The following is a 13,947-nucleotide window of genomic DNA, read 5'->3' as shown; positions in this document are numbered from 1 at the left end:
TGTCACAGTGAAACTCTTTACAATACAATAAAGGTACAGTTTTAATTACACGCTTCCTGACTTTTGTTTAGTTGTAGTTTTAAAACATTTGTTGGCACTCTTTTTTCCTTTGGCTGGGCAGTAATAGCTGCTTCTAAGTATCTGGCTAATGAATTTAATAATTTCCTGAACTGGGACTTAAAGGACCTTTGCAAAAAAAAAAAAAAAAGAAAAAAAGAAAAAAGCTGCTTTTCTTCTTTAGTGTCCTGCGACTTCAAATCCCATCCACAACACTGCCCATTAGGCTAGGCACTGGTACTTGAACTAACCCTGAACGAGGCTCACAAGCCCTCTTGCTTCTCTGTTCCATGCTCCTCAAAGGTGGTACTTGTTAGGTGTATGAGGCCTGCGTTTGAAAATCATTCTGGCAATTCTTCTTGGAGAAAGGCAATGTAATGTTTTCTCAAGTGACATACTCCAATAATAAATAAACACCGTGCGTCTGTTGGCAGATTATTTCAGCGCCTTGTTAGCAACAGGTACCTAATTGCTTCTCATTTTCCCGAGATGATTCAATTGCACTAAACCAGGAGAGACAAATTAGATTCAGTGGATCACCAGCATGTTCTACAACTAAGTGAAAAGCGTTCCTAAGAGGCAAAGAAGTTTGCGGATATGACAGGAGAAAGATGAACAAACCTAGCACTTGGGGGCCTAGGCCAGGGGAGGGGGTGCCACAATTACAGTAGTGGTGAAACGTCAGGGGACATTCCTTCTGGAGGGACCTTAGTTCGGAGAGAAAAACTTATAATGCCACAGCAAAAATTCTACAAATAGAGGACCAAATAATTTTGAGCTCATTTCTCTTAAGGTCTATCCAGGTAGATCTGAATTAAAACTAAACTTGTATTAGGCTGGGCATGGTGGCACACGTCTGCCAGAATCAAGGCAATTTCACTTCTAAACTGCCTTTGCGCGTGTGTGTGTGTGTGTGTGTGTGTGTTTGATTCATAAAGAAGTGGGGTTTAACCTTGTGCTCGCATTTTGTATGTCTTAAATCCTCGGTACTTAGTTATCTAAGGGCATGACTTATTTGCTGTTGTAATCCCAGCACTTTGGAAGGTTGAGGCAGGAGGATTGCTTGAGCCCAGGAGTTCGAGACCCGCCTAGGTAACATAGTGAGACCCTGTCTCTACAAAAAAAAAATTTAAAAATTAGCTAGGCATAGTGGCATGCGCCTGTAGTCCCAGCTACTTGGAATGCTGAGGCAGAAGGATCCCTGGAGCCTAGGAGGTCGAGGCTGCAGTGAGCTGTGATCAAGTCACTGCACTCTAGCTTGGGTGTCAGAGAGAGACCCTGTCTCAAAACAAACAAACAAACAAACAAATCAAATATATACTGAGCACTTAAACATGCTATGCCTCTTTCTATGTGCTGCTGAGTACATGCATTTGAATATTGTATTACTACACAGTGGAGAAGGAAAGAACTTCCTATTATTCTCAAACTTTCTCTGTTTCTTCAATCAAATCCATGTATTCATTCATTTATTTGACAATTATTTATTGAGTGCTTTCCTTATGCCAGGCACAAGGCAGAGGGATTCAGAGATAAATGATAAAGATGTGGTCCTTGCCCCAATAGGCCCTGCCATCTACTGATGACTGTCGCCCTGCTATTTTACCTCTCCTTCCCTGATCCTCTATTATTGTCTCTGCATATTATGAATCCACACTCCTCTAACCTTTCTTGGTGACCCCAACTTCCTGAAAGGTAATCTTAATTCTCATAATTCTCTGCGGTATATTTTTCTTGGCCAAACTGGGAGATATTGTTAACTTTAGACCCTCAGATGTTTCATCACTGAGAGCAAGATCCCTGTTTGGGTCAGGAGGATCATGGACTTAGAGAGGTTTATAGTGCATATAAACTTCTGACTACCTCTCCAAACAGAAACTGGAATGATTCTTTGAAAGCTGCACAATAAATCTTTGGTTTATATGGCGATTGCTTTAGTGTATCTTAGGCGTATTTTCGGAATAAAGGCAATTTTACTTCTAAACTCTCATTGTGTATTTTTTTTTTTGACTCATAAAGAGGTGGGGGTTTAACGTCATGTTTGCCTTTTGTATGTCTGAGTTCTTTGGTACTTAGCTATCTAAGAGCATGATTTATTTGCTGTTGATCTGTTTTGCACGCCTGTAATGTGAAGGCAAACTGTTTGACAATAGGGGTTAGGTCTCCTGCTTGTCTGGACTTGTGTAGTGCCAGATGCCCCTGTGGTTGTCCACAAGGATGTCCTTCCCCTCATTTTCTATCGCACCCTGTGCTTCTAGCACAGTAATGCAACTGCTGGTTTCCTTGTCCTCTTGTCCTCCAGGAAGCAAGCACTCTAAGGACAGAATCCATGCTTCTCTTGTCCACTCTACTACTAGAGCACCTTGTACACTGTAAGAGCTTGATAAACATTTGTGGAAAAAAATTAATGGGTCCCCAGATAGTAATGGGTATCTGCAAACTAATACAATATTGAAAAAAAGCCAAACTGACCTCAAAAAGTGTCTCTGAAGTGGCGTGCACCTAAGAGAAACCCTGAATTTACCAGTAGCAAGGACTTATGGACTAATAAAAAAGGCTAAGTGATTTGTTTATGGCTGCTATTAAAAAAAAAATCAGTGTGATGGCACAGGTTATGTTATGATTATCAAAAGATCTAAATGGATATGTTATGACTTTGACTCATAAAAAATGTGAAAACAAAGTAATTGTTTAAATAAGTGTAGCTAATTTCTCCCAGTCGGGGAGAAAAAGGCAGAAACTACTGATACGGCGAAAAAGGCACTGAACTGGAGACTTGATTTCTGGTCTTGGTTCTGGGTACCTCAGATTTCTCATCTGTAAAAATAATGGGGAATATGTTGCTAACTGTTAACCAGCATATTTATCCCCTATTTACCCACTGATAAAACCTTAATTTGATAGAGAGCAGCCATACACTCAGCTAAAAATTTAGAGTTTCCAGCCTCCCTTGCAGCTACAGGTGATCATCAGACATAGTCTGATTGTGCTGTAGAAGATCCTATGAAAAAGTGGCAGGATAAGCTGACAGGTCCTTTTTGCCCTCACCTTTTCCCTTCTTTCTGCTTGGCATGCAGCCATAAGGCAGGAGGGCAGCGCCCATGTTGTGACCTTATAAAAACAACCCACTGAAACATGGCTAGGAGAAGAAATCTCAATCCCTGATGGCACTGCAAGTGCCACCCTAACAGCCTTGAATCACCTACTTGCTTTTTTTGTTTTTGTTTTTTTTGGGACAGGGTCTTTCTCTGTTGCCCAGGCTGGAGTGCCATCATAGCTCACTGCAGCCTCAAATTCCTGGGCTCAAGCAATCCTCGTACCTCAGCCTCCTGAGTATCTAGGACCACAGGACTTACCACTATGCTCTCCTAATTTTAAAAAATTTTTGTAGAGATAGGGTCTTGCTGTGTTGCCCAGGTTGGTCTCAAACTCTTGGCCTCAAGTGCTTCCTGCCTCAGCCTCTCGAAGTGCTGGGATTTCAAGTGTGAGTCACCATACCTAGCCACATACTTGTTTTTGTATGAGAAAAATGTGACTCCTTATTTTTTTAAGCCATTGTTCAGTCAGATATTCTGTTACTTTCAGCCAAAAACAATCTTTGCTGATACTGGGAACACATTATACCAAAAGATTCCCAGACCATAACTCTTTCAATTACTTTCAATTGTGCTGCCCAATGTGGATCGTGTAGGCTGCTCCCTGTTCCTAAATCTCTAAGACACAGAATTGCTTTACTTAGTGCAGAGTATTTAAAGAAACTATCATTCATTATCTTCTTAATCTTCAAAATAGCAAAGATTTTAAGCAAAAAGATAAGTTTTAAGAAGATCTAAACTTTCAAGAAACTTTAAGATGTAACTGACGATTACTCCAAATAATTCTCTAAGAAGTTAGCCCCTTCAGATCATCAACCAGGCAAACTTACAATTCTTGAAAAGGCAAAGGGACGAAGGAAGATTTCTGTTTTCAATTATCAGGAATAAGACAAATAGTCATGAGTAAATACTTTATTATGGTTACAATTTTAAGTCATGGTAAAAGAAAGTCTTTGAAAGCCCGATCTTTCAGCTTAAAGTGCACAGTAATTATACTAATGTATAACGATGTACAAATGCCTCTACTGAAATGCAATATCTTCCCCCTACCGACAGGATATTGCCAAATAACCTCTTTACCTAATTCTAACCACACAGAGAAACAGGTGGCAAAGTATTATCCCCATGGTACAGATGGCCAAACTGAGGCCACAAGGTTAAGCGATTTATCAAAGCCACAAAGAAAGCCAATATCAGAGAGGGGATTCATTTTAAGAAACCACATGCCTCTACCTTTACACTGTAAATAGGGAAGTGGTTAGAACAACATAAAGAAAGCCCATAGCTCTTAATAGCAAAGCTTTACTTAGAGAATTTTGCATAGGTTTTCTTTGGACACAACGCCATGGTTCTTCCACATCCTGGACATTTCTTACAAGGAAGTATTGCATGAACTATCACACATTTATCACCCTTGGCTCTTCTGAAGAAATGAAAATTCATCAGGGTCAGAGAGGGGATAAATGTCTCCTGTATGCATTTATATGCATTTTAATTACTTTTATTCATTCAAACAATATTTGAGCATAAAACCCACTGTGTGACACACAACAAAGATAGTGAAATGTCTAAGTGAGAGATCCTTCCCTTCGGAGGTTCTCCTCTAGGAGACATGTATATTAACTAACAAGGCCAGATGAGGTCGGTGGAGTCAATGTGCAGACACAAAAGGCAGCAGGAGCTTAAGCAGTGTGAGATGATGGCAAGCTGGGTGCAGGAGAGGAGGTTTCACTTTGAAAGTAGTGCTTGAGCTGATCTGGGGGGATGGGCAGAATATTGCTGCGCGAAGGCAATAGGGACAGCATGATATTTTCAAAGCCTGGGTGGCAAAGGATTATTTAATTGTATGACCTGTGTGCATACTGTACTTCCAGGCACTGTGAAAATGACTACAAATACACGATTTCCTTTGCTCCTAACATAATACAATTTTTTTGAGTTAGTGATGATGATCTCCAACTTAGAGATGAGAAACCTTTGGTTCAGAGAGAAAAGCAATGTGCCAAGTAGTGGACAGAGATTGAGACAGCAGCCTATCTGAACCCCTGAAATTTTGTGCTTAACCACTGCCATAGGCTGAATGTTTGTGGCCCTCTAGGATCCAAATCTTGAAATCCTCACCCCCAATGTGATGGTAATAGGTAGCAGGGCCTTTGGGAGGTGATCAGGTCACAGGGTAGGGCCCTCATGAATAGGATTAGTGCCTTTATGAAAGAGACCCTAGAGAGCAACCCCGTCCCTTCTGCCATGTGAGGACACAGCAAGAAGATGCCATCTATGAACCAGGAAGTGGGCCCTCACCAGACACAGAAGCTGCCAGAATCTTGATCTTGGACTTCCGCTCTCCAGAACTGTGAGTGATAAATTTCTGTTGTTTATAGGCCACCCAGTCCATGGTGTTCTGTTCTGGCAGTCAAAACAGATAAAGACAACTGCTGTGCTATGCTACCTCCCTTCAACACCCTGTGTTTCTCCCTTTGCTTTGCAATCTTGAGAGAGGTTTTCTTTGTAAAAGGTGGCCACGAAATTTCCAAATGTAGCTTACGTTTGCAGCCAAAAGTAAGGCCCTTGGGTTTTTAGCGCGGTGACCTTGATTTGCTGTAGCTCTGTAAAACCTCACCTTCATTCTGAGCGTGGATGTGTGTTGGACAGTTATTGCTTACTAACTGGTGCTAGTCGAGTTGAGGCATTCCTGTGAGAAATGCTAGGGAAGGCAGCAGAAGCCTTGCAACCTAGTGCCAACCACAGAGCAGTCAATGGCCTCCCTGATCCCTGCCCCATGCCCTGGGGACCTGATAAAGGACATTCTTTTCTTTTCTTCAAGACCCTTTTAAAGTTTGATTCTCTGGATTCTCTAATAATTTACTATTTTGTGTTGTGGCAACTTTGCACAATAAAAGGAGTGTCAGAGGTTGAAACCTCCTTTATGTGCACATGTGACATCGATTCCACACTGACTCTTGGCAGCTATACTCTTCCTCCTCAATTTTGGTCTCATCTTCCTAAAACATCAAGTCTTACTCCCAAATGTGATATCATTCCAAGCATTAGCTTTCCAACTAGTTCAGAGAACAATGAAGGAAATTACAGTACCCATAGCAAATACGCCTTAAATAATGAGGCTAACTTCCAACCTTTTAAAAATATCTTAGCCAGAAAAATGTCTTATGTTAGCCTATCTCAATTCTTACGATTCTTACCACAAAGAGGCAACTGAAGTTTCATCTCAACTATTCCAATTCTCTTCACCAGACCACTAAGTGGGGTGGGGCACGGTAAGAACGGGTACCTGAGTAGACTTTCCAGAAAGGAGAGCCGAGGATGCTGGGAGCCATCTTGAATTCTGGTGAAAACAAAGCATCTTTGGTATTCCATACTTCTTACACTAGGCATCTTTCTCTTTTCCTCAAATACAATTTTATGAATGAATATGATTAGACTGGAACTTGTTATGCTGTGAGCTAAGGAGGTTCACCCTGGTTCAACCCAGCGTGGGTCATTTTAGAAAACGTGCTTAGTCATCTAGCATGAAGAAGCTCTCAACCTGTATCCATGGGGAAGTGCTCATGACAATAATTTCTAGAACTACAGTTTTAAGGCAAGACACACATTAGACACTCTTAACATTTACTGACTAATGATAATATATATAGATTGCCTTATGCTCTTCATGGAATCGCCACAAATACTGTTTTATTGTTGTTTCTGTATAAGAATACAAGATTGGGAGGAAAGGGTCATTCATTATTAGTACTGTACCCATTGTATTGATGAGGACATTGAAAAACACAGAAGGTAAGAGGGAAGGAAAAGAGGGAGGTTACCTGGCTTTCCTGATTGCTGGCATACTGTTCTTCTCAGTTCTTACTAACTTACTACACCACGAATCTTTCCTTTCCTTTCCTCCATTTATCTAAGCATCTTTCAAGATTTGACTTCAATGTTATTTATACTTTGAAGACTCTTTTTTTTTTGAGATGGAGTCTCACTCTGTTGCCCAGACTGGAGTGTAGTGGCACCATCTTGGCTCACTGCAGCCTCCGCCTCCTGGGTTCAAGCAATTCTCCTGCCTCAGCCTCACAGGTAGCTGGGATTTACAGGCGTGTGCCACCACACCCGGCTAATTTTTTTGTATTTTCAGTAGAGATGGGGTTTCATTGTGTTGGCCAGGCTGGTCTCAAACTCCTGACCTCAAGTGATCTGCCTGCCTCGGCCTCCCAAAGTGCTGGGATTAGAGGTGTGGGACACCGCACCCCGCCTGAAGTCACTTTATTTGATACAAAGTGATAAGTAATAGTACATTCCACACCAAGTTTTTTTGTTTTGTTTTGTTTTGTTTTGTTTTTTTGAGACAGGGTCTGCTATGTTGCGCAGGCTGGAGTGCAGTGGCGCGATCTTGGCTTGTGGAACCTCTGCCTTCTGGGCGTGAGCAATCCTCCCATTGCAGCCTCTTGAGTAGCTGGGACTAAGGCACTCGCTACCATGCCCAGCTAATTTTTGTATTTTTTTCTAGACAGTGTTTTGCCATGTTGCCCAGGCTGACCTTGAATTCCTGAGTTCAAGTGATCTGCCCGCCTTGGCCTCAGAAAGTGCTAGGATTACAGGTGCGAGCCACCGTGCCCGGCCCATCATCTTTTACTTGCTTATTTCCTTGTGTGCCTCTCTTCTGTGGTAGATAATATGCTCTGTGAGGACAGGAACCATCGGTCCCAGTGTCTATAGAGTCACTCAGTAAATCCTTGTTTAAAGAGTGAATGAACCTCCATGGTCACCCCAACACCGAGCTCCTGCAGGAACTTTTACCATTCAATTAGCATTTAGAATATGTGAACTTGACCCCAAACAGATGAAAAGCGACACGTGCCTCATCTCCTTCCGGCCATAAATATTCCGACTAAAAGGGTTTCATATCTCTGATCCCCCACTACAGTTTATATGCTCAATGAGTATTAACTATGAGGATAATATTTTAATACTATTTAATAAGCCTCATTCTGGGACCTTATAATTCAATTCTGATGCAGGTTTTCAAATTATATATCGATAGTAAGCCTCTCTGATTATACCACACATATACACAAATGAAAGAAGGGATCTTGAGAAAGTTCTACCAATGATCACAAGACGTTTAAAGATGAAGCAAGTAAGTTTCATAATTATGGATAAAGAAGTTGCTTCCCACAGTAGTCAAAATGCTCACTTTCTTCAATATGACTTCCATGTGTGCACCGGACTGTCCTCTTACCCGCCACATTTCCCTGATCTGCACACAGAGCATATTCATAAAGGGATTCAGATTTGTGGGACTAACATTGGGATCAATGCAAGAAACATCAGTTTCCCCAGGTATATGTCAAAGCAGACAAGAGATCATAACTTTCTAGGACGTTTTATGATAGCAGCTGGTAGATCACAGATCTACCTAAAAGAAAATCTGATAAAGGAAAGCAAAACGTGGTTACAATTATTCATACTCCTACTGTGGGAGTTTCATAAATAAAATAATAAATATTTTTATATTGCAATAAGATCAAGTTAAGTGATTTGCTGACATTCTCTTGAGGCTTAAGGCTTGTCTTTAATGCGAAATACAAATCATATTTCTTGTGGACACATTTTAATAATAAACTTAAAAGCATATGAGACAAAAATAATGAAAACATTGCAATGAAAACCAGACAAACTATCTACCACTTCAAAAGGAACGAATGAAGACTGCTCGTCAACGCCCTGATGCAAACAACCTCAACACAAAATGCCACATATTGAACTCAGGTTTTATGGAAAGAGAGTCAGCAGGGATGAGAAAAAGTTACTACTTGAAAACAGGTAATTGACCATACGGAAATATACTCACCTAATGCATGCCTGTGTGCGTGTGTGTGTCTGCACACACACTCTCTCTCTCTCTCACACACACACAAACACACACACAACTTGTAGAACAGATTTGATTTTGGTTCAAGTTACTTCCCATCTCTCTGCAAAAATCTCACTGGCAAACAAAAAACAGATTTGGTCCCTGTTTGCTTTAGGAAGGGACAAAAAATTTGATGCCAAATCTGTCTGGTCTCTAAAATTCCAAGGCTGCCCCCAAGGGTAAGAAATTGGAACACTCACTGCCTCAGGAGCATTCAGGGGGAGTCCTCATTGTCTCTCATTTTGCTACTTGGGTCCAAAGGCCACGATATAAGCACAACCAAGGGTCCCTGTGGAGCAGCTCACCTCTGGGTCCTGTAATGACAGGTCGGTGATGCTGTGTGAACGCCGTTCCCAGGGAGGAGGTCTGCGAAGGGGAGGGGCTGCTGAAACCCGACTTCTCCGACTTCTTCAGTGTGGTTGGAGATGGCATTCCTGGCAAGAAGGATCAACTGGTAAGTACACTGTAATTCATGGAACAATGATTTGCGCAACCTAAAAGATAACATCTAAAGAATTAAAAACAAACAAAAAGAGGAATCCACCTGTGAAAGAAAAAGATGTTTTGAATTGCTTTGCATTTGTCACAGGAACAAAGAGGTGACAGAATAGCCCCCTGCTAAGTCGGTCTGCATTTGATTTCAATTTGTTCTACTTAATTGCAGTCCATTTTTGGGTTATTGATCTTCTCTAATAATACAGGGTTCAACTTTTGCAGTGTTTCCTAAAAGATGTTGTTTGTGTCTGTGACCTCTGGGACCCCCAAAAGGAGACCATCTATGCTTATGAAGACTTCACATGCAATCATTTCATCTTGTTGGTTATCTTGCTTTGAGACCAAATCACTTTCTCCATATTTTAAATAAGTTGGCTGTTTTAATATGAGAATACCCTCAACAGTGGCAACTTAGTTGTTCATTCAATGAACTCTTTAGAATAGAAAAAAAGAAAAGTAAAAAAATCTTAAATGCCCTACAATTGGGGACTGGTTAGATAAGTATGGTATAACCAATGTAAACAATATGGTAAAAGAGTAATGACGTGGCAAAACATTTATAATATAATGTTAATTGAAAAAGGCAATTACAAAATAGGATGTTATACTATGACACCATCGAAAAGGCTATTTCTATGCACAGAGAAAGAACTGGAAGGCAATAAGCACAAACTATAATGGCAGTTCTCTCTCTGTGTTGAATTTGGGTGATTTTCATTGCCTTCGTTTTGCTTACCTGTCTTTTCTATGATGAACATATATTGCTTTCATGTTAATACAATAAAAACTTTTTTTTTTTTTAAATACTTTTACTATTATGCCTAAGGTTTTCACAGCATTTGCAGCATAGAAAATACTTTGGGAAGAAAATAATGGAGAAACAGTTCCTTGTAATTACTGGATTTGTAATGTTCTCAGCAACCACGCTGACATACCCAACTGGAGGCATCTATCAGTTTGGTAGGGTGCCAATTAAAACAATGAAAATTTGGATATAAAAATAAGAGAAATGACTCCTAGTCTCCACATCAGGGGACAAATTTGGGCTCTCTTAAGGTTGTAGCACAAAACTGGTCTGCACTGATGTTAAAAGAACCAAAGTCCATTCTACTTATACGTGTTTACATGTGCTGTGCTCTGCCCATGACCAGAGAATTATTTGGGTGAACTGGAAAGGTAATAAAAATCATAATGATATTAACATGTAACTGTGACTGAGTACCATGTACTGTGTCAAGCACTTTATAGGTATAGATCTGCCCAGAAATTTAGTTAGTTTGGCCTGTATCTAAATATGTCCCTGTTATTTCTGATCACAGATTTCCTTAATGCAATTCTATAACATGACCTTTGAGTGTGACTCAAACTCTGTAAGGACAGAGTACTTGTCTGCTTTGTTCCCCTCTATGTCCAAGACATCCAAGGGTCTGAAACACCCAAACGATCTGAAAAGATATTTAAACTACTTGTGCAGGTCTCAGCTTTATCTGCAGTTTAATGAATACATACTTAAACATAGCAAAGCTTAGAGTTTTAGCCCCATGAAAGAAAAATTGCAAACTGGTAAACACTTTTGCATAGTCAGACATAAGTACAGTATAGAGTGGTATGTGATTTCATACTAATTTGACAAATTTGAATCAGATCCTTTCTAGATCAATATCCATGTGATTTGAATTAAAAATGAAGTCACTAAGTCAAGTGACTTTGTTATACTTGTTGCTTGCTGAATCAGTAACCAGTCATACCATGCCAAAGTTCTAATAATGTAGGATGCACTGAGATTTTGGGTGAACATTCACTGCAAGTAACCTAACCTAAGGTATCATCATGTAATTACATTAAGGAGGAGATTTCAAATAAAAAAATAATTAAAGAAATAAAAAGCTACCAAAATGTAAACAAATCTCCCAACTCATTTAAACCTTTTTGTGTAGACCAATTGTAGGCTGCCAACCATTCCACTGATTTAAATTTAGTCAAATGCCTGAACTATATGTCATAAAACAGAAGCAGAACAGATAACAACAACAACAACAAAATCAAAACTTTAAAGACTGCAGATTTTTTTTTTTTTTTTCCAGATAATGGAATCACTGATGAAATCCAGTATCCTAACTAATCTTACTGGCGATAGCAAATGGCTGGACTCAAGAAAAAGTTATGATTTCTTTGAAAAATTCATGTTTTCTAATTCATGCCATTCTAAATCTGCAGAAATGTTGACATGATTGAAATTCACTATTTATGCTTCTAAAAGGAATTATAAGTAAAATTCAGGTAATAACAAGTATCGAGAATGACCAAGCTGGTAAACAAGTTCAAAAATAGCAAAATTTACGTCTTCTTTGCAAGGGTTAAAGAAGAAAGAAATTCTGTCGGCATGCAGGAGGAACCAGCCAAACTATGTATAATCTTCTAAATTTATCACAGTCAAGTAATATGAACCCTAAGGCTGTCATGAATCTCAAAATTACTTTGTGTTTTCAATTTTTAAAGACTCGTATTGAGCACATTTCCTTATTATATACTTTAATATTTTCCCTACATGCATAATGTATGTTTTGGTTAATTTGCTTTGTATATTTAATTGACCAGATGAAATTCCAAAATGCTAGTAAACTGCTCTCTGTTAAAAGCTAGAGAACATTAATCTTGGCTTTTATTTTTGAAATCAAACTTGGTTCTGTACATTACTTTAAAAATAAACTCCTTTTTAAAATCTTTTGCCAAATATTTATGAACAACTGTTACAAAATTACTGTACGGATTAATGACTGATTGGCTTTCTTTTAATGAATTAAAACTTTAATTTCAATATATTTTCTAGAAGTACCAGATTTTTAAAAAGCGATTACGGATGAAGTAATCCTACCCCTTTTCTGGAGGAAATGAAATGTTACGTCAAAGTTCAAAGCAGAAAAATAAAGAATTTTGTAGAACGAGAAGCAGAAATCTAACATAATGTTCTCTTTCAGTGGGGCATTTCATCCTTTTGATGGGTATTAAAAAAACCCAATGACAGGAAACAGAATTGGAGGTACATTTCAAGAAGGCCTTTGACTTGTCACTGGTTTTCTAAACATCCAGAATTTTTGAATTTTGAATTTCCCTCTAGTTTGCCAGTTTTCTAAGCTACATGAGTCATTCCAAATTGTGTTCAGTAGACAAGGGCAAACATATATGGGATTCTAGTCATGTTGTAGCTTTCACCTCTGGAGGCACTTACAAGTGTAAAGTTCAACAAGAAAACCTTGAAAATACAGGTCAAATGCACTATTCACAAAGATTCCTTCAAATTCATCACTGGTATTTGTGGTAGTCAGGCTGGGCTGGTGGCTCATGCCTATAATCCCAGTACTGTGGGAGGCTGAGACAGGAGGATTGCTTCAGGTCAGGAGTTTGAGAGCAGCCTGGACAATATAGTGAGACCTTGTCTCTACAAAAAATGGATTTTTAAAAGTTAGCTGAGGCCAGGCACGGTGGCTCATGCCTGTAATCCCAGCACTTTGGGAGGCCAAGGTAGGCAGATCACATGGTCAAGAGATCGAGACCAGCCTGGCCAACATGGTGAAACCCGGTTTCTACTAAAAATACAAAAATTAGCTGGGCGTGGTGGCATGTGCCTGTAGTCCCAGCTACTCAGGAGGTAGAGGCAGGAGAATTGCTTGAACCTGGGAGGTGGAGGTTACAGTCAGCCCGGATCATGCCACTGCACTCCAGTCTGGTGACAGAGCAAAAAAAAAAAAAAAAAAAAAAAAGTTAGCTGAGTATGGTATATGCCTATAGTCCCAGCTACTCAGAAGGTTGAGGCAGGAGGATCACGTGAACCCGGGAGTTGATGAGCTATAACTATACCACTGTACTCCAGCCTGGGCAACAGAGAGAGAACTTATCTTGAAAAAAAAATTGTGGTACTCAGAATTCTAAGATGATTTCCTAGTTCCCAGCCTTGTATAATGATGCCTTACACAATCCTCTCCTCTTGCATGTGTGAGACACTTGTGAATATGAAAAATGTCATTCTTGTGAATAGGTTATATTATACCGCAAAGGTGATTATGTTGATTAGGTTATGTTATATTGCAAAAGACTTCTGCAGATATAATTAAGGTCCCCAATGAGGTGAGTTTGAGTGAAGGAAAAATATATTCTCCCTGGCGGGCCTGACCCAATCAGGGGATCCCTGTATAAAAGGAACTAGAAGTCAGAGAGATTCTTCTTCAGGCTTTGAAGAAGTCAGCTGCCATATTGTGAAAGGGCCTGTGACAGCCACATGGCAAGGAACTGCAGGGGCCTCTAGGAGCTGAGTAGGGCCCCTTGCTGACAGTTAGCTTTCAGAAAGCAGGGACCTTAGTCCCAAATCCACAAGCAACTGAA

The 13,947-nt window shown here is 39.8% G+C and overlaps 1 protein-coding gene across 2 annotated transcripts in view; it reads right to left on the bottom strand.

The window, feature by feature from the left end:
- NFIA (nuclear factor I/A) overlaps positions 1-13,947 on the bottom strand; it is a 621,436-nt gene that overhangs the window by 68,204 nt on the left and 539,285 nt on the right. For both annotated transcript variants that reach the window (XM_011973872.1, XM_011973873.1), the window contains exon 7: positions 9,378-9,506. In XM_011973872.1, coding sequence (XP_011829262.1) covers positions 9,378-9,506 — 129 coding nt within the window. The remainder of the gene's footprint in view (positions 1-9,377; positions 9,507-13,947) is intronic.

The sequence above is a fragment of the Mandrillus leucophaeus genome, unplaced genomic scaffold, assembly GCF_000951045.1.
Source record: "Mandrillus leucophaeus isolate KB7577 unplaced genomic scaffold, Mleu.le_1.0 Scaffold14, whole genome shotgun sequence".
In the NCBI taxonomy this organism is placed as follows: domain Eukaryota; kingdom Metazoa; phylum Chordata; class Mammalia; order Primates; family Cercopithecidae; genus Mandrillus; species Mandrillus leucophaeus.
The sequence above is the reverse complement of the archived record's forward strand: the minus strand, read 5'-3'. Positions and strand labels throughout refer to the sequence as shown.